This window comes from Poecilia mexicana, unplaced genomic scaffold (assembly GCF_051168715.1).
Source record: "Poecilia mexicana isolate PSO_F unplaced genomic scaffold, ASM5116871v1 scaffold_19, whole genome shotgun sequence".
In the NCBI taxonomy this organism is placed as follows: domain Eukaryota; kingdom Metazoa; phylum Chordata; class Actinopteri; order Cyprinodontiformes; family Poeciliidae; genus Poecilia; species Poecilia mexicana.
The window spans coordinates 6,593,470-6,621,037 of NW_028263388.1; the positions used below are offsets into that span (position 1 = coordinate 6,593,470).

The 27,568-nt window shown below is 39.5% G+C and overlaps 2 protein-coding genes across 2 annotated transcripts in view; both read left to right on the top strand.

The window, feature by feature from the left end:
• The window catches only part of pemt (phosphatidylethanolamine N-methyltransferase), a 53,786-nt gene extending 34,970 nt beyond the window's left edge, over positions 1-18,816 (top strand). Inside the window, exons 4-7 of the mRNA XM_088016532.1 lie at positions 907-1,052; positions 4,890-5,001; positions 10,877-10,951; positions 15,646-18,816. Of these exons, the coding sequence (XP_087872658.1) occupies positions 907-1,052; positions 4,890-5,001; positions 10,877-10,951; positions 15,646-15,700 (388 nt within the window). The 3' untranslated portion in view covers positions 15,701-18,816. The remainder of the gene's footprint in view (positions 1-906; positions 1,053-4,889; positions 5,002-10,876; positions 10,952-15,645) is intronic.
• Positions 18,817-22,775: 3,959 nt separating this feature from the next.
• On the top strand, positions 22,776-27,179 carry rasd1 (RAS, dexamethasone-induced 1). Its single transcript, XM_015011256.2, has 2 exons — positions 22,776-25,826; positions 26,019-27,179. The coding sequence occupies exons 1-2, from the start codon at positions 25,556-25,558 to the stop codon at positions 26,546-26,548; spliced, it is 801 nt and encodes a 266-aa protein (XP_014866742.1). The 5' UTR covers positions 22,776-25,555; the 3' UTR covers positions 26,549-27,179.
• Positions 27,180-27,568: the final 389 nt, after the last annotated feature.

Here is a 27,568-nt window from a genome sequence, read left to right on the forward strand (position 1 = left end):
CTTTCGATCCGAGCACCAGATAGAAAATGAAAATGCTTTTACTGCATGACTGCACTTACACAACCCACGACCCTCACATCATCCAGAGAGAGCAATCAAGAGTGACGTCAGGCGACTTTAAAATGCACTCCGGTAAACAAGCACTCTCTTTTTCCCTCTGAATTCACCGAACACACTTTCACACACAAAACAGAACATGCATTAAGAGGAGACTGTGGAGAGTCATGGAAATGTAGCTCCGGTCTTTTGGCAGGGTGTGCAGCTGCTGCAGGTGTGCAACTGGTTTGTTGTTCTTTGCATCAAAGAGACAGATTCCACTTGTTGAGTTAAGAAGCAGCAGCGTGTGTTTGATCTGCACTGCAGTGCTTATGCGGTGTTCAGTCTCGTCAAATAATTATTTTAGAGGTGGGTGTTAATTGAGTGAATATGCAGTGATGGAACAAGGTGCACCTGTTTCATTTCTGAGGGTCAGTATCATGTAAAATGGACTTTTTTGAGCTTTGCGAGTTATAATGTTATTCCAGCATCAAAAGCGTACCTGCAATGTTGCCCTGATTCTTTTATGCATATATGAGGAATCCTTGAATCCCCCGTGACACACCTCCCTTTCCCTTTTAAGTCATATTTCATATATAGAGGATTTTTATAACAACTGGTGATAACTTGGCTACTTGTAATATAAAATGGCACTATGGCACACTTTTGCATTCTCTGATTGTCTATTGTAAGATTTGTAAACTGTTTTATGGGGTCCACACCAAATTGCATAACTTTCCTTTTTTTTCAGTTTTACCTGATTGATGATTTTTTTCAATGTTAATATTCAGCAAAGGAGACTAAAACATGGTACCCTGTGTCAGTGTAGAGCAGCAAATAAAGTTATGCCTCATCTTTGTTGCTGTACAGTATGACAGTGGTGATGAAGACCCAGGCCAGATGGGAGCTGATGGAGCGGACAGATGTTTTCTACGTCGGGATCTCCCTTATAGTGACGGGGACGGTTCTGGTGGTCAGCAGTTTTCTCGCTCTGGGCTTCACTGGGACTTTTTTAGGTAAATTTCAAGTCGTTTCTGACAGTAAATGTAGAGTGTAATGGTACACATATTTATATGAAAAATATCCACTGTGGACTTGAGAATGCAGTGCAACATTCTGCAGCACAACTTTTAGAAGTGGCACCAAAACTAAACACAGTGGACTCCCATCTGTCACTAACTTCCACTCTTTAGAAAAATGAAGATTTCAGCTACACTAAGTTTTTATTTTATTTTATTCATTTAAAAACCACGACAATAGACTTAATAGCCTCCATTTTTAATCAGCATTAACTAAACAAAAGTGGGTAATAATTAACTGTATGCCTTAAGAGCTCTTATATTTATTAGCTTGATTTTTGAATGTACTTTCACTTATTATTCTCCCTATTATTATTTATGTATTCCATTTTCTTTTCCAATTACTAATTAGCTTCTTTCTAGTTGAAGTAAAACTCCTTAGTTTTAGTTTTTTTTTGGTGTGTTCAGTGAGTCTTTGCTCATTGTGATGATTTTCTGTCTTGTGCTGCTGAAAACATTCTGGCATCATTGCAAACAAACACGAGCGCTGCAGCAGTGACCGCTTGCTAATTCTTGAGATGAAGAGTGGGAGAGACTCATAAATGACCCAGACTGACTGTCCCATGCTTTTCCTGCCTCGCCCATGTCCATTACTGGGTTCAGATGGCTTCAGACAATCACAAAGGGGGACAGAAGAACCAACAGAAGGGGAGAGGAGTCCTCCATTTTTGCATCTCTGAAGCGCACCAGTTAAAGAGGAGATTGGAAGAAGTGGGGGAGTGGATGCCACAGGAGAAGATGTCGCAATTATACACTGCAGCGATCAATTTAAATATCTATAGAAACAAGTGCAAGTGATTGTGAATGAAAGAACAGCAGGAAGCAGTTAAAAAAAAGCTCGTATTGGTTCTGGTGCAATTATGGAGGTTTTAGGAGTAGAAAATTACGCCCCAGTAAAAGGTGGTGCATGTGGAAAGACAACTGGTCCAGCTTTTTAGCTAGAACCATGATGTCTTGTACTCCAAGTGATGAGTCATTCAAGGATAAAAAGGCTCTGTAATTACAGAAACACACATGTGCCAAATCAAAGTATAACAGACAAGGTAGGACTGAAACCAGAGGTTTGCATAAAGAGAACAAAAGAGCAACGGGATTCTTAAAAACTGAAGAAAGTCAGAACAAAAAGTATTCATAGGCCATAATTCAGATTCTTTCATGCCCCGACAGGGAATTCATTTTACAGCAAGTGACAATAGAAACAACAATAAGCAACAACAATGAATTTTTATCTATAGGTCATGGTACTGAACTCCACTGATTCAGCCAATGGTAGTTAAAAACACATAAGGTGTTGATGCTGCTGTTTGCTGCACAAGCCTGCACCTTAATTCTGAAGAGAATTTCACTTGAAAAGATAAACACAAAGGTCTCTGTCTGTTGGCAAAATAAACATGATTTTTTTTCTCTCTTTAAAATCTTATATGAGGAGAAAGCCCGAACTGCAAGATGGAAAAAAGAAAAAATTCTGAGATTGAAATCAGAAGTCTCAGATTAAAGTCCGATATAAATCCCAGAATTGTGTGGAGAAATTCTAAATTATGTGGAAAACAGTCTGAATTCTGAGATGGGGAGATAAAGTAATAAAATCTGACATTAAAGACCTGAGATTAAAGTCTGAATCCGGAGATAAGTCTGACTTGAACCCCAGAAATGTGTGGAAAAAGTCTGAATCCCGAGATGGGAAAAAGCACAAATTCTGAGAAAGAAAAAAACAATCACAATTCTGATATAAAAATCTGAAATTTGATAATAAAGTCAGAATTCTGAAATAAAAGTCTCAGAATTTTGTGAAGAAAAAAATCTCAATTGTGAGAAAGAAGTCATAATTCTAAGGTGGACAAAAAGTAACAATTCTCAAATTAAAGTCTGGAAACTTTAATTTAAGAATTGTGAGTTAAACCCAGTATCGCGAGACATCGCATGACGGAGTGCTTTATGGGTTATGTCCATTATATCCTGATGATGCAAAATATTCTTTGGTGCTCCTTTTGACTTCACATGCTCGTGCAGCCACAGTTGATACAAGGTAATCAAGTGTCTGATCATCACAGGCTGTCAGCCCGTTCCATCTAAAAGCCGTCAGGAAATGGGTTCCATTTACCAGATTACCAATCCACCGCTCGGTTCTGCTCGGTGTGAGTGCGCGCTTCGTCTTTCTTTTCAGCTCCTGCGACTTTTAAGCATAGGACATTCAGGACATGTTCTTCGTTAAACAAGTGGTCTGACAATTTAAACTGCACGGCACAGGAGCAAAGACAAGTTTCCAGTTTAAATGAAGTCAGGATGCTGCTTTATTCGCCGCTTTTTTATATATATACGTATAGAACAGTAAAGCAGTGAAAACAACATCGTTACAGTCGCGATTGGCTCCCAGATCTGAATGAAATGCCAGTCGTCACTTTGAGGGTCAGAACAATCGAGGCTGGCTATATTGTGGGAAGGCCAGGTGAGTCTGGGGGTCCGTTGAATGCCAAGCAGTTACGCTTATATAATCACCTTTCTTTTGCGCGCTGTTAAAAAAGAGCATACATAATGAAAAGGCGTTATGTAATTCGGACATTACCGGCCTCCATTTGACAGAAAACAGGGCCAGCAGCAACAAATGCGTAATTCAGTGGCTTTTTACCTGCTGCGTGTGTGTTTGTGTGTATGAATATTTTTACGTAGGCGGGTAGGAGAGGCATAAGAGAAATATTCAAATGTGCACATCCTGTTGCCCTCCATAAGACCAACTGGGTCAGATAACATTTGTGTTTGCCTGGGCACAACACTGGGAACTCATTGCATAGCAAAATGTGGTGGGTGTACGAGCCGCAGTGAGGAGTGTCCCAGTTCAGCTGACCTCACGTCCAACGACGCCGACCGCAAATAAACATCTTAAATAACTTTATCTTCACATGACTGACTTAGAAATATAATCTTTGCTGTGAAAGCTTTTCATTCTTTTACTTTATTTTAACTTTCAATGATTGGCAACAAACGGATTGTGTAAAATATCAGATGAGAAGCAAAACATGGCAGATTAGTGTTTTGTTTTTTAATAAAAACGTAACCGGGAAGCAGTTTAAGGGTTACAGCAACACCTTTAGGTTAGGCTGTGTCTGAAAAGGATTTCGAATAATGTACTTTCCAGGCCTATAGTATGAAAACGTCTTACATTACATGAAATTTCCATAGATGAGCCACGTTTTTAAAGTGCAGCACTTTCCGTAACCTTAGAAGAAGAAAACGCTGAAGGATAAAACGCAGCAGCTTTACTACCTTCTTTTGAACTTCTTTGAAAGCCTGTTCAGGTTGGCAGCAGATATGTCTCCTACTAGAATAGCTCCCTTTTTAGAAGCCTTCCTGCTGAACACTTTCCAGCTGACTGGTCACTGGTAAGGCCAGCCAGGCCTAAAATGGGCCATAATCGGTCAGCAGACAATTTCCCAACCCATCTCTAATTAGTGCAAAGTAGAGATGGAACGCACACCCACACACACACACACACACACACACACACGCACACACACACACACACACACACACACAAACACAAAAACAAACACATAGGAGAAAATGATGTTTCCAGAGTGCTGCTAGCGTAATAAATGCAAAACTGTTTTTACGTTATCATGGCCATTAAAATTACATTTGATGGAATTCAATGTTTAGTCAAAAAAATCAAAAAGTAAATAAAAATCCAATCGAACTTTGTTGTCATTTAGCTGTTTCTGTGATTTAGTTTGTTTTAAAGGAACTCTTTAACCCAATGTTTCTGTGTTTGTTGTATAGGCGACTACTTTGGCATACTGATGGATGAGAAGGTGACCGGTTTCCCCTTCAGCGTCGTAGAGAACCCGATGTACTGGGGCAGCACAGCCAACTACCTCGGCCTCGCGCTCATGTGAGTAAATGTTGCCCGTTTTCTACCGACGGACTTATTGCAAACAATTCACTGTTCATCACCATCTTGAAAGTTTGTCGCCCCGAGACGATGAAACTCCAGCAGAATTGATGCGTTTGGCTGAGCGGAGCGGCAGCGGCGTACGTCAAACGGCGCTCTAAATGAGGAGAGTGCACGCATAATTAATGAACCCCCGACCTAAAAATGGAACATGTTGTTGTTCTCCGAGTTGCAAGTCACGGCTGAAAAACGCAGCAAGATAAAATAAGTTTTACGTGTGCCCCCAGTCTCCATGGCAACTGTGACAAAATGGCTGGGAGATTAGCGTGTGTGGTTGCTAGGCAAGCTTTTATGGAGTTGATGACCAGACTAATAAAAGCTCAGTCTTCTTTTTTTCCTCTCTCTCTTCTTCATCACTCTTTTTCCCCTCATTGCTGTTAAGACTCGTCTGGATTAGGGACGCTTTCTTACACCTCTACTTAATTTTGCTATTTTCAAATGTCTCTCTTCTTTGTCTTGCTTGGTCAGTTTTAAATGCAGTTCCCTTCACACTTAGTAGCATAGTTGTAAAATGTATTAAAACCCTCAAAATTGTTCTTTTTCATTGTGTGCATAGTCAAACCAAAACTTTAATATGAGTTGACATAGAACAATGAATTGAATAACAATAACTTAATTTGATTTAACACAGGAATTTCAGGTAAGAATAGTTAGTTTTTATTTTACAAATATTTCCCAAAAATGCTAAGCAACATGGCCTAAGATTTAATTTATAAAAAACAGTGAAAGGGGGAATCTGCCATGGGAGTGGAAACGTTTTGGAGGCTTTGTAGGTAAGAGGGCTAGAAAATGTAAAGTTGGATATAATTTGTGTCAAAATTAAATTTGATCTTGAATTTATGGAAGGCATCACCAACAGGAAGTAGATACATGATCAACTAAACAGAACAGAGGAAGAACACCTGCAGTACATGCATACTATGCCAGAACTTTAACGTGTTAGTTTCCATTAATTAATTACATTGATTTTAAGGGGCAACAAATATAAAAGCGATTAATCACTTTTTTTTTTCTTTATAAACATACTAAAGTCTTGTATTCACGTTTCTGGTATGGCCATAAATCTAACGCACAAGCTAACAACAGGGCTACACGATGAAGCTACACCAACCTGGTGGAATGACAATTACAATAATGCTTTTTTGTGTGTTTATGGATTTTTAAGCATCATCACATTGAGTTGGCTGTTGCTACAATGAATCTCAGTTCTTGTAATGCTTAACAAAGTCCACAATAACTGACAACGATGGGATAAATGGCTATTCAGAGGGTGAGAAAATGAAGTCACTTTAGTTGGAAAGATGTCCTTTCTGTAATACAACATTGGCCAGTTTTTAAGTTTTGCAAATAACCTCATTTAGTGATTTCAAACATCTTTTTAATTCTTTAAAGAAACTGTGGCTGCACAGTTTTGTGCTTGGCAACACGTTGCCTTGCAACAAGAAGGTCCTGGGTTTGTCTTTCTGAATAAAGTTTCCATGTTCTGCATACACGTCTTTTATCACTACTTAAATTTCTCATTGAATTTATTTTCTAAATCATGTTGTGACTAATAAGATTAACCTTAGGAGTGTTTTTGTTTACTGTGAGTGAACGGTCTGAGGCTGTGAAAGATAACAGCCTCTCCGTTAGCCCTCGAACCCCATCAGCTTTTTCTGTCCTGTTTGTGTGAACTGGCCACCAAATGAGCTCACACCTGTTAGAAAATGTACTGGAAATGTTGCATTAAGACAAGCTGAACAGAGCGGAGTATATAAAATGGAATCTAAATATAGCTGCTTCATGTTTTTCCATCTAGTGACTAAATATTGGATTTGTTTTTTTTTTTGTTTTTTTTAGATCATGTCAACAAACTGGTGGAGTAGAGCTTTATTTTTTAACCAACAGCTTTTAGTACCAACATATCCAGTAAGCAATAATTTGCAGAACTATATTTGCAACAATCTAATTTTATTTTCAAAATGTAGGAAAATGTAAGTTAAAATACTTCATTGTGAACAGAAGCGTTTTGTAATTGGTCTGTTTTGTGGTGACACTTTGCAACAGACATTTCATCACAGCTGTTTTTAAAAGCCTAATTCACAGCAGACTCTCAGAAACTATAAAACAATGAAGTACATTCTAATTTGGCTTATAGTTCATACAATTAAGTCTAGAATTGCTCAGTTTTCCAAAAGATTTACGTCAATATCTGGGTTGCCCTGTGGTAGACTAGTGAACATTACCCAATGACTGTCGTCTACACCTGCATGAACAAGCAGGTACAGATGATGGACGAAAGAATAATGGATTCTGGAGGTCACATAAATGAGAGCTTTGGTATATAGAGGCAAATGAAGCATGAAAACATAAAAGGGAATCTAGCTTTATAGTTTATAGTATTCAGATGTTGAGTGATGGTGTGGAAATTCTACAATCATCTCATTTTTTAGTTGTTGTGCACCTTCCCCTACCCTTTGCTCGCTTTTGAAAGGTTCGTTTTGTTAAAACCGTCTTCGCCGAGTGCATTACAACTGTGGTCAGTTATATCAGAGACATTCATCATGTGGTGGGGCATGGGGTCTCTGAGAGACACGGAACAAAGACGCTCCCAGTCTGAGAAGATCACTCTGCGCTCTGGGCCACATCACGCCCTCAAACTCTGGGCTGCCATGTTGGAGCGCAGCCACATAAGCACTGGCTTGATTGGGAATTTGATTGGCTGCTGACAAAGCAGTGCTTCGTTGTATTGATAGTATTGATAGGAGCTAGTAAATCAATGTCGTTTTGACATCAATGGCATTTGCCCTTTTTGGCATTGAAATGTCCCTCCGGGTATACTGTAGTTGTTTTTCTTGTTGCTGGTAAATCTCGAGGTCATTAAATTTGGAAATTTTCCATTTGCTTCCCGATAACTACAGTAACAAGCAAAGAGTAAAGATCATTTTTGCTCCATTTGCCGTTTTGTACCATTATAGTTTTGCTTGATTCTTATCCAGCTTATGCTTGTCCAGGTGTAGTCGGCTGCACAGCCAAAAATTCTGAAATAAAAACAGAAATGTTATGATCATCGACTGGTTGACGTATTCAGACACTATGTATCGTCACATTCTTAAAATAATAGTCCTAGTGATTTTTTATTTTTTTTTGCTAAAAGTGGATTTTGGAGGGGAAAAATCACCACCTCTGTCTTTCTAAAAAATATTTTGGGCAAGAAAAAAAATCACTATTAGCTACAAATAACTGACCATTATTTTAGGGTGATGATGACTGTATGTTAATTTATGTTCTAAGACATTCTTTTCCATAAAAGAGTTATATGAGATTAGTTATACCAAAAATAACATACAAATCAATGGGGGAATAATAAAATTATGATGTCACATTTTGTTAATTTGCCTGTCCCCAAAACGGGAGCTCATCTGCTCTTTCTGGATCAGGTGATAATGAGCTTGTACTGAGAATCACTCTGAGTCACACACCGTGAAACACACACAGATGAAAGGGGCAACTTTTGAATAGTACTTCCCCATTGTCAGCTCCTCGCCGCTTTTCAAGCGGAAGCGTAAATTGAGGGAGTGTTTCTGTCAAATGGACATAACGTGACACAATCAAGTCAACCGGCGGTGACCAGGTTTGGTCACAATATTTGTAGTAACAAGGTTTTGGAAATGGGTCAGTAGCACAAAGAAACCGTGAAACGAGGTCCGCTGAGTCATGGCGTCAGATTGGTACGTCTGAATAAGTGGGAGGCGAATGTTGTGCATAGCATCTGAAGCTGATTGAAGCCATGAGAGGAATGTCATCGCAGCTGTTCCATCGCTGACATAGAAATCAAAGTCATGTTAAAACACTTTAAATGCAAATGTATTGTATCAATGTGTGCATTGATAGTCTGGAGTTTTCTGGAGTGTATGTTTCATGGGGTAAAAAATAATCTTTGTGTTTCACAGCACAGAGACAAGGCAGATAGTCAAAGTCCTAATTCATTGACCGATCACCTGTATGTATATTTGCACTAGAAATTAGGCCAAAAATACTTAGTAAGATTTTGTGTTTTTCCAGTGATTGTTAAATGAATGAAGATGGCAGCCCAGTCAAAGTGTAATTTCAAGTAAATATGCTATGCCTAGCTCTTTAGTATACCTCACCAAAGCCCTGCAGTCTGTGCTAGATTATTTGTTTTTATTCGGAGAAATCTAATGGTTTTCCCAAATTTTACTAAGGGAATGCTAAGGTTCTTCTCCATTGCATCTTCAAATTCCTTTAGTTCCTGTTTACCTCTGTTTAGACATTGTATGCTGCTGGTTGAGGGGATACACGGCTGCATCTGTGCATCCCATTTTGGATAGACCCCTTTTGGGTTCTATTACATGAGTCTTAATCGGCAGGTACTTTACCGCCAATGCCACTTCAAACTACAACTGGATGTAGAGTTTATCATCTACTTCTCAACGTAAAGGTGAACTTTGGGGGTATTGACAGGCAGGTTGATTGGTGTTCCTTGTCCTCTGCAAAATCCATACACCACGAGCCTTAATGGCCTTTGTTTATGTTAATCTGTATAATCTGAGAAGCGGACACATGACAGTAATGTGTGCCGCAGCTGACTGATGACAGTTGCAGATTCAGGTAACGTAGATAGCAACGCTGCAGAGCCACTCATCTCCCTCAGCATTCAGCCTGATCTTCTGTCACACACATTGGCTGTGGACATCTTAATGTTTGTGTTAGACAAGGAGTAATTGTATTTCTGGTTTGCTGATTTAGGTTAGGGGTTTCTGCAAAGATTGCTTTGTTATGATGACCTTTACCCACACTAAAGCAACTTTCAAAGTCGTTCTGCTTGTACAATTTATCTGTGAAACAAGTTACCATGCTGACCTCGTGCCTGTAGTGAGTTGGCTGACCTGTCACCTACTAAAAGCATCTGCTAAACTGGTGACCAGCTAAGACAGCCAGCAAGAGCCTTCACATTTTCTATTAAGGCTAACGCTAGCATCTAATCCATGAAGAGTAAGCCGATTTCAGCCATCTTAAAAAGCTCCAGTCTTAAGTTACTTTCTTGGAAGAAGAATTCAACTGTCATGCAAATTGTGAGTTAAATTTTAAAAATGTCACAACAGAAGGGGGGAAAAAAAGAAAATTCAAATTAGGCGTGTTTCCATCTACTGGTTTGGAGCAAATCAACCAGGCTGCGCAAAACGTAACTTGGTCAGATGTTGACGACGTCAGACCCGTTTGACATGGAACATTGGTGAACCTCCCTAGACGTGGCCAGATGACTCAAAAATCAGCTCAAGACTGATTAAACAGCTCATCCAAAAAGTCACTAAAGAACCCAGAGAAGCTTTTAAAGAACCAAGGTAGTAGTTCCAGAAATGTTGGGTGAAAATAATTTTACAAAATAGGCAGCATACTTTTCTTTTTCTTTTTTTTTTCATTTATTCAAAAACTATGCTTTTCAAATTACATCACCTCTCTGCACAAAAAGCTATTTACTTTGGCTCAAATAACGCTGTTTCATAACTAATGGTCTTGGCGCTACAGTCACACCTGTCTATTATGAGTTATAGATTTTTTTCGTTGTCACTGAATGAATCTTTTTTTTTTTTACCCAGCTGCATTCTGATCACTTCCACATACACATAAAGACCTCATCGTTCCATCTAAATCTGTGTCACATTTCTCATCTGTAATATGTAGGACAGGTAGTTCTTGGTCTTTTCTTGCCTGATGTGTTCCAGTGAAGTTAAATAGGGATCTCCTTTTGTCTCAGCGATGTCGTCATACCCTCTTATCTATCTTCTGTTTTTCTCTCTGGTTCTGTCTCCAGTGGTGCCAGTCCTGTTGGGTTGGTTCTTACTGCCATAGTGGCCCTGGCTTACAAAGTGGCCATAAGATTCGAAGGGTAAGTCTCAAAAGCCTGGTTGTTATTTCTCACAAATGTATTAGAGTTATTAATAATGGGGGAAAAAATTTCCAGATGGGGTTTCATGACAATGTCCCTGATCCATACGGGCAGAATAGCCTATATTTGTGTTCCTATACTCTTCACAATCAGAGTTTGAAATTAATTTAAATGTCATGAAATGTTAAGATGTACTTTATTTTGAAAAAGCAACATCGTTGGTGCATTTTCTGGCATAACATCGGCATCTACGTGTTTAGCTGTTTCAGGAGATGTGGAGGAAAAAAACCCCCAGCTGATTATCATACCAGGCTTTATTGGGTGTTCACATGTGTTTATTTTGGTTTTGAAGAATGAATTGAAAGTTTAAAGTAAGCACATGGCAAACTAACCTCTCCCAACACATCACTCAACCCACGCCGGTAAAGTGAGTTCGTAAAAATGATACTTCAATAAAGACATTCACCATAAAAATACAGGTGAAAAAAAAACAATGTTCTATTGTTCATAAGTATTTTGAAATCATTTTAAAGTTTGTCTCAACAAAACTGAAACAAACCAGCCAGACAATGTCTCTAGAAGTGGTTTGAGTGGCTGTGTATGGGTGTGGGTGTATGTAAGGCTTGCTGTAGGTTTTTATTTATTTTTTATTTTGCTTCTGTCAGTAAGCCGGAGACATCTCAAGGACTGACGTGGGTTGGCAGGCTTCTAAATTTTCTGTTGGCTGCTGCACTGAAAGTGTTGCTTTAGGTTACTGAGGGTTTTTGAGAAGAGGCTGTATCCGTCGATTCGAACACAGACTGCATGTTTTCAGTCTCGCAAAAGCATCTACACCCCTAAGACATTAAAATTAATAAATAAATAAATAACCTCAGTAAAACACAATGAAGTTTGCAGGTTACAGAGATTTAAGGGACTCAAATTAACTCACAAGAGGAAATTTCTGCAAAGTTTTTCTCCTTTTTTGTACACTCCGCTTTTACCCCGTGGCTAATATAAATTCTTTATATCTCAAACCCAAGATTTAAGAAGGAGTGTGATTTTCAGCATTATTTGCAGCTACATTCAAGCTGGAGATGTGCAGGTGCCAGATTTAACCACACGCTGCGATGATTACGGGAGCCGTGTGCTGTATCTGTCATCTGTGTGTCTCACTGATTCTCAATAGTACTATTAGTTAAGATGTGTGTGTGTGTGTGTGTGTGTGTGCATGCGTGCGTGTGTGTGTCTGTGGCTAAGGGAAAATTGCCTCATTCGAGTTGGTAAGAATCACCAGTGTGAGAGAGGCAGAAACCCAGCAGAGAACAGGTGGTGATGAAGTGAATGCCGTCCAGCCCGGTCAACTCACAACTGTCATAAATCTAGGAGAAAAGAGGTGAGGATAGGTCAAATATTGGATTAAAAAATATATGTTTTTATACCTGAGGAAGTTAAAGTGCAAACATTTCTGTATGTATGTGGGTGGCTAAAGTAGGTCAGTGTTTGTGTTTAGTTCAGACTGACCTTATCAACCAACACTGAATGTCAGCTGGAAGAATATCTTCCGTTTTCTAACCTCAGTGTCAACTGTTCTTTTGCCTTTATCATAAACTGGGTCTGAAACCAAATATGTGACTTTTTTTTTTTATCTTTCATCCTAATTTTTCTTGTCCATTGCAGAGTAATTTTATTCACAAATCAAAAAACATGCTGAAGTCCTTAAGCCAAAATAGGTTCCAAAGTAGTTCTGCAACTAAATAGCTCTTCACAGATCAGCATTCAGCAGAGTAAAAACGGGCTTTCTATTTTCAGAATGGAATTTTAAAACACCATTAATCCTCTTGACTGAACTCCTGCAGAGTCCATGCTACATTGTTGGATAACAAAAGTCAATTTCCGTTTAAACAGTGTAGAATTTGACTTGTGGGCAAATTTGGTAACATAAAATCTTACTAAAACTGTAAAATTACGTTGAGTTTTGACCTTAATTCCAGTTCACTCCAGCGACAATGTTTTCTGATTGCATAAGTAGACATTTTTATTAACTGATGTTGTATCAAAATAAAATCAGGAGTTTAATTAAAGGAGCTCTTAGTTGTTGAAAAGCAGCAGCTGTTAATGAACTGCGTTTCAATTCAAATTTCACTCAATTCATTCGTAATCTGTCAGCAGAGACAAAGATATGTGAAGCAGAGCGGCTCGCTTTAGAAATCTGCCTCTATGCTTTCTTCTCATCTTTCTCTCTCTCTAGAGGTTCTTTTTGCAAACGTTAAAAGTTTTCTAGTTAGTACATTTTATGTTACTGGTTGTGCAATGTGACCTACATCTGCTCTGACCTACTTCTGAACATCTGAGCTCACAGATATAAAAAAAAGTTAAAATTGGAACCTTTACATAAGGAGAAATACAATGAGCTTCTGCCACTCAGCAGGTAACATACAGACACATCACATCCAGGTGTTTGTTGTAAGTCACAAACTGAGATGTAATGCAGACAGTCGTGATATAAAGAAAGCAACTTGAAAAACTCAGTGTGGACAGATTTGAAATGGATCTAGATCCAAATCAGGTTTGATGTGTAAACCTAGTTACTCTGACTAAATCTGACCTGTACATCTTCCCACATTACTGTGGCGGAATGATTTCGGCTTATTGAAGTTTGCAGACGATCCTCAATCTCTCTTGAGGGCCCAACCAAGCATTTCAACTGAAGTTAGGGTCTGGACTTTGACTGGACTGCTGCAACAACTTGACTCTTTTCTTTTTGAGCCATTCTGCTATCGCTTTGTTGATTTGAGTAAGGTCATTGATGACCCTGTTTTGACTCATCTTCTTCTGTCAGATGAACTCCTTTTGCCTGTTTCCTTCCTCATCAGGGTCATCTTGTTTGTTTAACTTGCGTCCTCTGACGATCAGGCAGCAATGGCAGGAAGGTGTTCAATCAGCTTTCCCAAGATGAGGCGTTCAGGCTGACAGACAAGTGTAGGAAAACCAACACTGAATCTTAAATTGAATGCTACACCAGCTTTCGTGGCGATGAAAGCAATCCATGTATAAGAAGATTTAATACTGGGCAACAGGAGCGGGTCACGACTGCGACGCCGATCAGCCATGGTGTGATTTATCGTCCACTGGGGAGCTAAAGATTTAACCACACGCTGCGCTGATTACGGGAGCCGTGTGCTATATTTGTCTAACGTGTGTCTCACTGATTCTCAGTAGTACTATTAGTTAAGGTGTGTGTGTGTGTGCGTGTGTGTGCGTGTGTGTGTGGGTGTGCGCGTGTGTGCGTGTGTGTGTGTGTGTGTGCGCGTGTGTGTGTGTGTGTGTGTGGGTGTGTGTGTGTGTGTGTGTGCGTGTGTGTGTGTGGGGGGGGGGGTGTGTGTGTGTGTGTGTGGCTAAGGGAAAATTACCTCACATAGTGATTCTAGTGGGTAAGAATCACAGGCAGGAACCCAGCAGAGAACAGGTGGTGATGAAGTGAATGCTAGGCAGCCGAGTCAGCTCACAACCATCATAAATTTAGTATAAATGAGGTGCAGACAGGTGAAATGTTGGTTAAAAAAACACTTTGTGGTTATTAAAATTGACTTTTTATTCCTACTTATTTATCTTTTGGTTTCTGTTCTAACATTTGTTCCTAATTAGGTGTAAAAAGCAAAGGCAAGGAAAATTCTGATTTTTTGATTCAGTTTTTCACATTCATCACTTGACGTCTTAAACCTCAGAATTTCAAAAACTTAAAGAACAAATCCAGCTCAATGTTTTATTTATTATTATGAAAATAAAATCCCACTGTAGATGTCTATAGGTGGCAAAAGTAGGTCAGTGTTTGTGCTTAGTTCAGTTTAGCCTTGTCAACACGGCCATAGAAACGTTTCCAGTTTTCTCATTTAGTCCTGAATGTCAGCTGGAAGAATATGTTCTCTTTTTGTAACCTCAGTGTCATGTATTCTTTAACAGGAAGTTACAATTTAATTTCTAAAACCACGTTTTTATTTTTCTTGAAGTAATCAAAAACTCTACAAACTATGTGCTTTGAGGAGTTTTTTACTTTCTTATTTAGAAATTGGATTTTCTGATCTTTTCCATGAAATGTCCTAGTTTCTTTAAGAGTTTACCAAAGATCGTAAAACATTGCTGCTGCAAGGATGTTCCAGTAATATTTTTTTTTCTTTATGAAAACAGTTTCACTTCTAACCCTAAAGAAGCGGTTTTGTCTCTAAAGCCTTTCTTTAGATTTTTAGGGGGACCAGAAGCTAACACTGTTTGGGAACAGATTATCTGAGTTCCCTTTTACTAAACTAAGATGTACCTGGGTACTCTTACTTGCTAATATACTTTCCTCATATTTTGTTGTGTCCAATATCCCTTCAAAATAATAAAATGTAAGCAAAAGTGACTAAGATTTATAGTAAGATAATATGTCCGTAGATCAAACGAAACCATGAGTCTCCCACACATTCTCCAAATGTGCCAAGTTCTTCAGAAGTCTGGTGCAGGTGTGTCAGCGACGTGCCACGGAAATGATAACTTGCACACATATTGTCCCTGTCAGCAAGGGAAACCCGGAGACATCTTCCTGTCATACACTCCCGCACCCTTGAGCTTCGCCACGGTTCGCTACACACATACAAGCTCCTGGCACCGTGTGGTACAGCGTTCCCTTCCCACATTTATTGTCCTACTACATGTTTGTTCTCCTGTATTTGCAGACCATTCACGGAGCAGATCTATCTGCAGAGAAATCAGCGCCGCAAACAAGAGTGATCGCATCCCTCACCTGCTGGTGGGGCGGCTGAGGATTCCCATCCGGGCACGTGGACGGACGCCGGCTGTAGTCGTTAATGGACCGCTCGAGCAGAAACGCAGGGAAATGTGTGCAGATGGAACTTGTTTCTTAAAATGAATCAGGAAGCTTAAAGCTGCACAATGTAACTCTTACAACTTTTACTCACAACTCTGGAAAAAATGAAGAGACCACTGCACTGAGTCCCATTGAAAACCTCCTGGTTATTCCACCAAATATTGATTTCTGATAACCTGAGTTAAAACATTAGGATTGTTGTTTCTAAATGAATAACTTGTTTTCTTTGCATTATTTGAGGTCTGAAAGCGCTGCATCTTTGTCATTATTTTGACCATTTCTCATTTTCTACAAATAAACACAAAATATTTGCTTGGAACTTCAGAGACATGCTGTCAGTAAATCATAGAATAAAAGAACAATGTTCATTTTACTCAAACTCAAAGTGGTTTCTTAATTTTTTTCCAGAACTGTGTTTATTAAAATTATCGGTATGTTGTAACAGTATATCATAGGACAGATAATCTGTGAAAATATTGATCTCTGCCTTCTCTCAACGCTCCCAGTACTAACTGCAGACATACACCAACTCAATCAGAAACAACCAATCAGAGCCAGGAGGAGGGTCTTAGCACTGCCAACTACGCTACAGATGCTTCACCACAACATAAATAGCCATGAATGCTAATGCTAGTTAGCATAGCCACTTTTGACAGTGGATAAACGGCTTATCAGTAACAGTAAGCCATTTCTCCACCATTAGCACATTTAGCAGCGAGTTTATAATGTTGATTGACAGCGCTAAGCCCCTCCTCTTGGCTCTGATTGACTGGGAGCGGTGTATTTCTTCAGACAGCAATAGCAGCACAGGGAGGAAGTGGAGGAGCTCAATCTTTTCACATATTATCTGTATCCATTTTACGGTCACGACATGGTGACAGTTTAAACAAATATGACAAAAAAAAACATATTTTTGTAAAAGTTGCATACCGCGGCTTTCTTTTTCCTTTCTTTCTAACCCAGGCGTGCTTAGGTTATGCAAGTTCCCCGGGTTCTGAAGCAGCAGTTTTTAAGGTCGGTACGATGCGGGAGGCAGGAGGTTGACAAGTAAACTGCTACATGGGCATGAATACTTACCAAGGCACTGCAGCTGCTTTGTTGAAGCAAATCACTATGAATGCAGACATCATCCGACAATAGAAGAGACACAATGCCAGCGCGGTGACATCACCTTGTTCCCCACAAAAGGAAACTTCCAGACGATAAAACTGCCACATCTCCCTGTGATTCTTTGATTTCCTCCCTCCATATTCCTCTCCTGCGCCCTCACAGCGCTGACACTGTGAAATCCATTATCGCTCAGTAGCTGGACATTCTTTTTTGAACAGCAGGCTAATAGTGAATGGCTTCTAGGAAAAGACTGATTTTTAGGGAAATGATCAAAGAGAGGCATATTTGACGTTATACAACAGTTTCTGCTCAGGCCGTTTCCAGTGACTTCCAACAGCAACTTGAAAAGGTCACCTCTAACAAGGACCAGCAAAGTTCAGGTGCTTTCACCTACAGTGGTGTATTAGGGCCGTTGTAGATAAGAGAAGAAAAAATACATTTCCTCCAAATATTTCTAGGTTATTTTTACATATTTACAAGAAAAATCATGAATTTCAAAGAAGAAAATGTTATTTTTTTATAATGTAAAGGGATAAATTTTTTTACATTTTTTTTTGTAACTTTCATCGAACTCGAACGTTTGCATGCATTTGGTTTGTATCCGGGATAACAGTCTTTTAAACTGTATGACCTGTGTTGCACCTTTTGGGTTTCTCACCACAAACTTCTGGTAGGTTCTGATAGTCCAAGTTTTCTGGCATTGAGCAAATAGAAATGATTTTGGTCATTCTAATTATGCTAAAAGAAGAAAAGTCTGATTTAACTTCAGCGAGTGAGGAAAAAGAAATGTGTTTGTGTCTTTTTGTACAGTATGTGTAAATATCTGGTTTCAACTATACATGATACTTCCTCTTAAAGAAACTGGATACGGACCTACAGCATCTTCTGGGGTTTGGTACTGTACCTGGAGAAAATGATATTTTCTTCTCCTAGAAGTAAAAAAGGTGTCCTAATTCAAGCACTGGCTGACAGATGGGACTGGCACCCTTCATTTGGTTGATGATGGATAGAACTGGTTTGGCAGATTGATACGCTTTCACGTAAAGAACGCAAAGAGAACCCTTGGTTCCAACAGTGGACGATGTCTGTAACCCTTTTAAGCACTGATTTGCACTCAAGTGGAATTTCACAGTTATATTTCTCCCCGGATGAGCCCTCTTGTCAGTTATCTGATGGAAAATAAACAGAAAGAAGAACAGGAAAAAACAAGAGTGTGAGACAGATGTGTGTTTATTTTTAAACACACATCAATCTCAAAGTCCAAAAAAACAAAGATTTTTTTTGTTCTTTTTTTAAACCTAAGAGAATGTTCTAGGAAATCATGGCTCATGTAACTTTGTAGAGGTTGTAAACATCTGTAACATGTGTGACCTTTGACCCCCTGCGCTCTTTATCCAACCCTGCATTAAGACGTCGTCATTCTGCTTTAATCAGTAGAGTCACACGGTCTGGAAAATACCCTAAAGAAGACCCTCTGTTTGTCTCCTTCCTGTTAGATTCTACATTGATTTTAAACACAGCTTACATTTTTACCAGGAGACAAACCATACTGTCTACACATCACCTTCTCATTCAGACTGAGATTTTGGTGGGAAAACAGGAAAATTTTTTATGATTTTCCAAGGTGTAAATTTTTAAGAATTCCGTTTTCTACCATAGAGGGAAAAAAAATCTGGGTGAGAAATGAGGAAGTAGGATCCTACTTTAGATCACACAAAAATATACAAGAACAATGTGAACAAAGGTTACAAATATTTTAAGAAAATCTCTTCATGTTTTTCCTGTTTATTTCAATGTTCAATTTCCTTTCTATTTTATCACTACTAACTCCCGCAGGTGACGGTTTGTTTTTCTGAAAATATCTTGAATAAAGTAAGCAGGTCCCCACACAGCCTTCTTCATAATCTCACCTGCTTTATTTTATTTATTTATTTATTTTTGGTACATTTAGTCTATGAACAGTAAAGCACATACTTAATCTGAAAACTTTAACACAATAATATCATATGACGCAGATTAATCAAACTACTATTGTGACCTAAAAGCCTCTTTCTGGCGGAAGGTTGTCAAGGTAACAGCAGGGCGTCATGAACTCAACACACGGGGAACGACGAGTGATCACGAAAGGCGAACGTTTTCCACGACGGCAACGAAAAGTGAAACATTTTTCAACTTTCTTATGTTGCATTGTGAGCCCGTGTGTTCACATCTGTGAAATTTGACATGCCCGAATTCTGCCGGTCGCTCAGCTGTACGCGGACAAGCGATCATCGCCTCAGGTTCCATAGGAAATGAATGGAGAGGAACATTTCTAAATGAATATTTAAAACAAAACGACTAACTTTAAACCTTCCTGACTATAAAAACCTGGAAAACTGACACTCTTCAGACATGTTTCGGTAAAGACAAAAAACAAAACAAAAAAAAAACGTTTTTTGCGGGCAGGGGTTTTAAACATGCATAAAGTGGCAATTTCTGATATGGGCAATATTGGCAGTTGACCAGGGAGGCATCTGAAAGGGGCATCACAACCTAAGAAGTAGAAAATCCCTGCTTTCTGCTCCAAAAATAATCAGAAAATAGCTTGGATTTTAATTTGTTGGAGCTTGCCTGGGGCGCCATTCTTGCAAGAACCACCACTGCATCCATATTTAAAATTCAGGCTTGCCAAGTTAGAAATTGTGATTAATAACAGCGCAAGAGTGTGATTATAATAAAAAATTTTAATCGATTCACAGCACTTGCTTAGTCACAATACAATGTTTTTACATAATTGTGAAGGCCTACTTGAGATATTTTGAGGGGAAAAAAGGCAAGGATTCAATAATGTGCTGCTCTATCAAATCAAGAAATATGTGTTTGGGATTGTTGTGTGACAAAATATGAAATTCCACGCAAATGAATACTTTTTTACAAGGAACTGTTGTTACTTACCAAATGCCTCTGAGAACTGATGGCTAATACCTCACATATAATGAGGTAAACAAACATCAAAATTTACAGTCCAAGCATAGAACCCAGGAACAAAAGGCACCTTTATGAAGAAAGGTCACCGAGGTTTCTGAGCTCGCATACCTCACACGGAGAGACAGTGGACACGTGTCCTGAGGTCAGATGAGTCCAGCTTTCAGTCAGCAGGAAAAGAAGTCCAATCTCAGGTTGACTAAAAACAACAGCGCTGTAGACATCGATGCGATCGAACGTGTTAAACCTCCAGCTTAGCTGTAAGCACAACAAGAAGAGAAGAACTGTGAACAACAAACCGTGACTGGACCAATGATGAGGTCGAGCTTCTTCTCAGCGTCACGTTGGATTCTAAAGCCAAGAGGAGCGTGTAATCCGCCTCTGTTGTTATGCGTGGTGCATATGAGGCGTTTGGGTTTATGGGTCGGGTTAGAGGTTGGCCTAATGCAGCAGCGGTTTCACAAAAGAGGCGTTTTTGCTGTCCATAGGAATATGTGCAAAGGGTGAAATTTTCACCTTCATACTAATTTAACAGAAAAAACATTTGGGGTTCCCTAAAATTGTGTTTCCATTTGGAAGTGGAACAGAAATTATCAAAAACTTTCCGACTTTGGTAAAATAAATAAATAAATAAATTGACTTAAAAGTCAGTTCTCAACAATGTGTGCTATTAGTATTAGTCTACATTAGTAATGTCATTATAGGTCGGTTTAATTGACCAACCTATAACGTTTTGATGAGGCCGTCTCTCTTGTCAGATATTTTGTTACAACCAAAGTTTATTGGTGTTTTATAAAACATATATATATGTATATATATATATATATATATATATATATATATATATATAATACATCTGATTGTACAGAAACTTGCCTAACTGTGCTTCCAGCTTGTGTAAGTGCTAGGCTAATGTTAGCGGTTGATGATTTAGCTTATTAAATATTTTCGATACAGTTCAAGTTAACTTTGGGTCGACAAAAGTTAAAGTAAAACTTTTATTCTCCTGATTCACACAGAGAACATATTCACTTTGAACAGGGTAAATATTAACGACTGGTGTTTCCGCTGCTTTCTGCTCGGCTCCACACAGAACTCCCCTGGGAGACTGGAGATATATGTATGTGTATATATGTGTCATATGTCATAAGCAAAGAGTCTGAAGAATTCAGGTCACATGACACACAAGAAATTTGAGCTGCTTCTTTTGAAGACCAATAAAATAGCGACACCTGGAATCGGATCAGAACATCTCTACTTGTTAGATGTCAGTAAATCTGATGAACAGCCCTTCCTGTTCCCACTGGATCAGTTTGATCATTTATTTCATATAAATTGGTGTATACACCAAAAACTGCTTTTTATGCATTTGTTCTCAACACGTTCATACCCCTGGTAAAGAGTCAGGAGTTTGTAAGACAGAAAATGAGACGAAAAATATTCAAACACCTTTTCTATGTATAATTTGATCTAAGAGTCTGAGGGAGTCCAAGCTTACGCATCGAAGTTAATGAAATGTTTTATTTTTATTTTTCCAACTGATCAACTTGTTTTTAAGATGTTCATATCCATTCAAATGATTAATTAATCGTGTTGTAGAATCATAGTTGACCCAGTGTGTAAGCTCCAGCTTAGCTTTGGGTGAAATTGTCAGATAAAGTCGTCCAAGCTGCTAACTTTTCAAATAATTTTTCTTTCTTACTTTTAAAGTGCCTCAGACCTGTTTCTGCTACATTTCTTCCTCCTCTCCTCAGTATTTCCTGTTTTTCTCAGTTGCTCTGTCCGTTTCCTGCCGTGTTACGGTCCTCTTCGCCCCACTTTCATTTTCTCCCAGCCCTTGGATGTGGTTGTGATGGAACTAATGGCTTGATAATGTCTGAAACTGCGTCGGCAATCACCCCATTTCAGCGCATCCATTAGACTCGCATCTCCAATGAGCAGATTTTCATTTTCTGCTGCTCTGTCCGACGTCTTTCTGCCTCCCTGAGCGGTTCATGAGCGAAAGTATAGATGTCCTCTCTTGCACAGAGACGGCAGACCACATTACGTCTCGCGCTGTGAAGTTGGCCTAAGACACACATTTTCTGTGGAAACTGGGTCATGACTCAGAAAAACAGCAGACTCCCACAGGTAGCTGGGTCATGGGACACCGGAGGGTCAGTGTGGTTTAGTTTCCACACCAAAACTGGCAGAGAAACAGACGACCTGAGCAGGAAGTAGCGATGAATCAAACAGCTGACAACTTAGTCACGTTTATCAGATTAATTTATTAATATCCTATTAGTCTCATCGATCAAAAATCTATCCGAAGGGTAATTATTTTACTTAATGAGTTACTCAAAAAAATAAATAAATAAATAATTTCACTCATGGAAGTTACAGTACATCAGGTCTATACACCCATATGAGATGGTTCCATGTTGGTCCCAAAAAGACGGACTACGACTTCAGAACTGTTTCACTATTGAATATATTCACAAAAATATAACAGTATTAAAACACCCACACTTCATACAGGACTTTGAGTTTTATATAAGACACAAAGTTTATAAAACATGTATTCATTACGAAGACATGCTAAAATTTTGGGGCTCCCGCCACAAAACGTGCCGCCCTGGGCTACTGCCCGGGTCTGCCCTTTCTGAAGGTCAGACCCGGGCAGTGGCTCAGCATCTGTTTTCATCTGGATGTTCGCAGTTCCTCTGCATCACCAAACAAAATGCATTATATAGATAGCTGGTGTTTTCTAGGCTTTATTTCTGTTACTTATGATAATTTTCCTCTTGCAGCTAATGAAAACATAACATTTAAAATTAGAATATTACACCAGACCACTAAAAAAAAAACAAAAAAAACATTCTATAATACAGAGATGTTGGTTTGACACTTCATACCAGCTTAAAGGTTGTTTTTGTTTTTTTTTTTCCAAAAGGTACTTTTAAATTGACAAATGAGCCTCATCATATTCTAATTTATTAAATATGACTACTGGAAGCAGGGACCAAAAGAATGGATTTATTTTAAGAGCTTTCCGAGTTCTAAAGTAGTAGATGAAGCATAATAATACTAATAATCAGATAATTTTGACAATCTCAGGAGAATTCATCTTTAAAAATAATAATAGTAATAATAAAAGAACAATTTCTGAAGGTGTGTAAACAGCGCAGCATGTTGAACGTCAGAGTGGTTTGGGTTGACATCTCGGCCAGGCGCCTTCCCAAGTGTCCGAATCAACAGGTCACACGCCACCGTCGCCGACCTTTGCCACCAAACAGCCTTATTAGCAGTTTCTGATGACGGCTCAGACAGTCAAAACAAAACCCAGATCCTCTCCACCACCAGAGCAGATAAGCCACGTACGCCATCAGAGCTGTAGTCAGTCAGTTCAGGCCGAGTGTTTACCGCACGGGGTGCTTATCTGAGCAGATAGATTCAGAGAACTGGACGTGTCCACCACTCTCTGGGCCAGGCTGCACGCTGACTCACTGCTGCCTGGTTTCCAGGCATGCTTTTATTTTTTATTTTTTAAATAAATAAAAATCGGGAGCTCTCAGACATGGTCGGCCTCGTTTCTGTTCAAAGTCGTGGATAATTGGCAGCAGAGGATGTAAATGACTGCGTTTCCCGCCTCCTGCTGTTATGTGGATATGAACAACTGAGTGCTTTGAGACGGAATAGAAAACAGACGAGGAAAATAAAGGCTTTAAATTGACTTTGAGTCCCATTTCTTTCTGTACTGCATTTTTTTCTCTTCAATAATGTGCCAGCTTATTTCACACTTTAAGAATGTCCAGGGCTGTTTTACCCCTTAAACATTTTACTTTGCATTTTATTGTGTTGTAACCACAAACGTCAATGTATTTTATTGGGATTTTTCTTTTGACAGACGCAGTGCATAAGTTATAAGCGGAAGGGAAATTATTCTTGATTTTGTTCATTTTTTCAAAGATGAAAATCTGAAAAGTGTGGCGTGCTTTTGAATTCATCCCCCTTGAGTCCATGCTTAATAGAAGTTACTTTTTTTCCTGCAGTTAGGCCTACGTCTTCAACAATCTTGCAAGATTGAGGCAATTTTCTTGAAAAACAAAAGTGATTTTGCTTTAAAAAAAAAAAAAAAAAAAAAACTGAAATAAAAATAAATTAAAAAAATTCACCACTTCTTTCCAAAAGATGTTTCAGGCAAGAAAAATTATTTTTGGCAAAAAATGACAGGACAGTATTTTGTATGGGTGACAATAACAGTAATTTCCAAATTTGCCACAGATCAGAGCTGTGCACTCTTGATTTTTTTTAAATATGTTGCTCTGGTTTCTGGCAGGAATGTGTCGCCCAACAGTCACCTCCATGTTTCCCTTTAGGCGTAATTCAGGGAAAGCGTACACACGGCAGGGTCGCAACTACATATTATTCAGGTGGATGCGAACACATAAATCGACGCCCCCATAAATGTCCACGTTTTTTCTAGAAAAATCTCAGAATAATCTAAGAATTTCAGATTTTTTTTTCTCTTTTTTTGGTGGAAATTTACTTCTTTTTTAAAAAATGCAATGGCTATAACTATTGCAAGAAATTGTAGTTGAATTTGTCAAACCATTAAATTGCAAAAAAAAAAAAAAAAAAAAAAAAAATTTTTTAACCTCAGGATTTCATGTCTGAAACTATTTCTAAAGTCAGGGAGTTTAACTTCACAAGTGGAAAACCCAGCTTTTGCAGATTCCTGTTATAATCTCATTATTCCTGCAGATATCGGGTCACATTCCATTAACCGGCAGGTGCCAGTGTGTGCTGCCAGCTTACTGGTGCCGTTCGTCATAAGTGACTGCATGAAGCACACAGCAGTCAGCAGCGGGCTGGTTGTTGTTTAACCCGCTTTCCTGCAGCTGCCTCTCTGAAGCATCTCCTCTGTTCAGCTCAGGTTATTAACTGAGGGAATAAACAGCTGAGATGAAATAATCTGGAGAGAGAATATAAACAAGCTGATGGAAACCACTTTTTTCTCTCTTTTTGCCACGTGCACGCAATAGGTAAAGCACGCGCTTGCAAGCAGCGCCACACATTATTGATAAGTGCAGATTCGAGCGCCCTCTATTGGGCCTTTTGTGTTTCTTAACCTCCATTTGGTCACATCAAGCAGCTGCTAAAGTCACATTGGATGAATAAATCAGTGTGTTTGGTTTGGAACACACCGTGGCATTTTCATTATTCTGCATCATTTATATTTATATTTCTTCATCAGATGTTTATTTTTTCTTTCTTTCTTTTTTTTAATCAGTTTTACAACATCATTTGTTAATCATTTGTGAACATGAATCTCGTAGTAAACTAGTGAACTACTGCATCAGCCGGGCCTCTGACCCATCCATCATTATTATGTCCTGTTTATTTATTTATTTATTTATTATTTATTCATTTATTTATTTTTTGCGTTCCTGTCCCGCCGTCGTTGGAACTGACAGACTGACGCACCAGTGGGAGTTCTGTCCACTTCCACCCTCCCCTCTTCTCTCCTTCTTCACACACAGCAGCGTGTGTCTACTCACTGAGTCGTGACGTTCACACAGTGGGCGGGGTCCCCAGCTCGCATAAATACCCCACTCCTGACCGCAGTTGAGACAGAACCGCAAACGGAAACCGCCGGTTTCTTTATTTTTTTTACGCACAATCCAAGCCATCGGGAATAAACCATGATCAAGAAAATGTCTCCAACCGAGAGCGACTTTGACATCCCCGCCAAGAACTGCTACAGGATGGTGATTTTGGGCTCCACCAAAGTTGGGAAAACGGCCATCGTATCCCGGTTCCTGAACGGCCGGTTCGAGGAGCAGTACACGCCGACCATCGAGGACTTTCACAGGAAACTGTACAACATCAAAGGGGACGTTTACCAACTGGACATACTGGATACGTCAGGGAATCACCCTTTCCCCGCGATGAGGAGACTCTCCATACTGACAGGTACTTTACTCGCTGGTTTTGTTTTTGCAGGGTTCGTGCGTATTTACGCACGGCTGCTTTTCCCGGTGCATGGCGTTGCGAGTTCATGCAAATGCAAAACGCATTTTCAGCAAATTCAGTGCATTAGAAAAAAAAGTTAACCAACTCATCCTTTATTTATTTTTTCCTTTTTTCTCCCAATTTTCTCTCCAGGTGACGTGTTCATTCTCGTCTTCAGCTTGGACAACCGCGAGTCGTTCCAGGAGGTGCAGCGGCTCAAGAAGCAGATCTACGAGACCAAGTCGTGCCTGAAGAACAAGATCAAGGAGAACATCGACGTGCCTCTGGTGATCTGCGGGAACAAGGGTGACCGGGAGTTCCACCGGGAGGTGCAGCAGGAGGAGATCGAGCAGCTGGTGGCCGGCGACGACAAGTGCGCCTACTTCGAGATCTCGGCCAAGCGCAACGAGAACGTGGACAAGATGTTTCAGACGCTGTTTACCCTGGCGAAGCTACCTCACGAGATGAGCCCCGACCTGCACCGGAAGGTGTCCGTGCAGTACTGCGACATGCTGCACAGGAAGTCGCTCAAGCACAAGAAGATGAAGGACATCGGGGAGGCGTACGGCGTGGTGACTCCGTGCGCGCGGAGGCCGAGCGTCCACAGCGACCTCATGTACATTAAGGAAAAGGCCATCGGAGGCGGCCACGGCAAGGACAAAGAGAGGTGCGTGATAAGCTAAGGGGGAGAGAGCACAAGGCGCAAACTTGCGCAAACAAACACACAAAAAATATCTTTTAAAAGAAGAAGGAGCCTGGCGCGTGCAGGGCGGCCGGCTGCCGCTCGGACGTAGAGCGGAGCTTTGAATGCGCCGCCGATGCCGTTGCTGCTGATGCTGCTGCCGCGCGCGCTCAAACGCAGCACCGTTTCAAAAGGACACTGACCGGACAACCAAGTCTGCTTCTTATTTTCTTTATTTTTTTTTTCACAAGAAAAAAAAAACCCACTGCCAACAAGACGTATGAGAATGTTAGCTTGTTCTGTCAGTCAGAGCCTAATCTGTGACGTGGCTTCATACCTTGTGAGACTCGCGCGCGCCGATGCGCAAGTTGTTGCTTTGTTGACGTTTTGCCTTTTGGACAGCTGCCAGAGACTCACACGGCTCAGGAGGCGCGATGTTAGAGGAGAGAAGGCTGTTTACATTTTACTGTAGGTTTTTATAAAGGCTAAATACACTTGAATGTTTACTCTGAATCTGGATTATTTTTATTGTTGAATGTATTATTTATTGTTGGTGTTAATTTGTTTTTCTTTTTTGCAATGAAGTCAAAGAAAATTTAAAAATCCAATAAAAAACAACATAAAATCAAAAATTATTGTTCTTCTTTCTTATTTATTCCTGGAGTTTTTTTTAGATTCAATTTGCAGATAACGTAACAGCAAGAATGAAGATAACAACTGGCGTCTTATTGAGATTATACTTTTTAGATGTAATTCCACTGGCCTATTGAAGAAAAAGTGAGAAACAAACAAAATATAAGACTGAAACTATCTGAAACTTGCATCACATGCATGAGAAAATTAATAGCGCTTAAAATCTAAGCTTTAACAAAGGAGGCCTCAGTACTGGGATTATGAGTTGTACACTCAACTTTTGTGGTTAAAAATCTCAAACTGAAAGCAAAGTATTTGAATAACAAGGAGAGCAACAAAAATAGAACGCCCCGTTCTAGAAATACAGCCAATTCTGTTTCAAGATAAA

Coding starts and splice junctions, on each gene's coding strand:
- rasd1 (XM_015011256.2), top strand. CDS start 25,556: ATGATCAAGAAAATGTCTCCAACCGAGAGCGACTTTGACATCCCCGCC. Junction 25,827..26,018: donor GAGACTCTCCATACTGACAG/GTACTTTACTCG, acceptor TTTTCTCTCCAG/GTGACGTGTTCATTCTCGTC.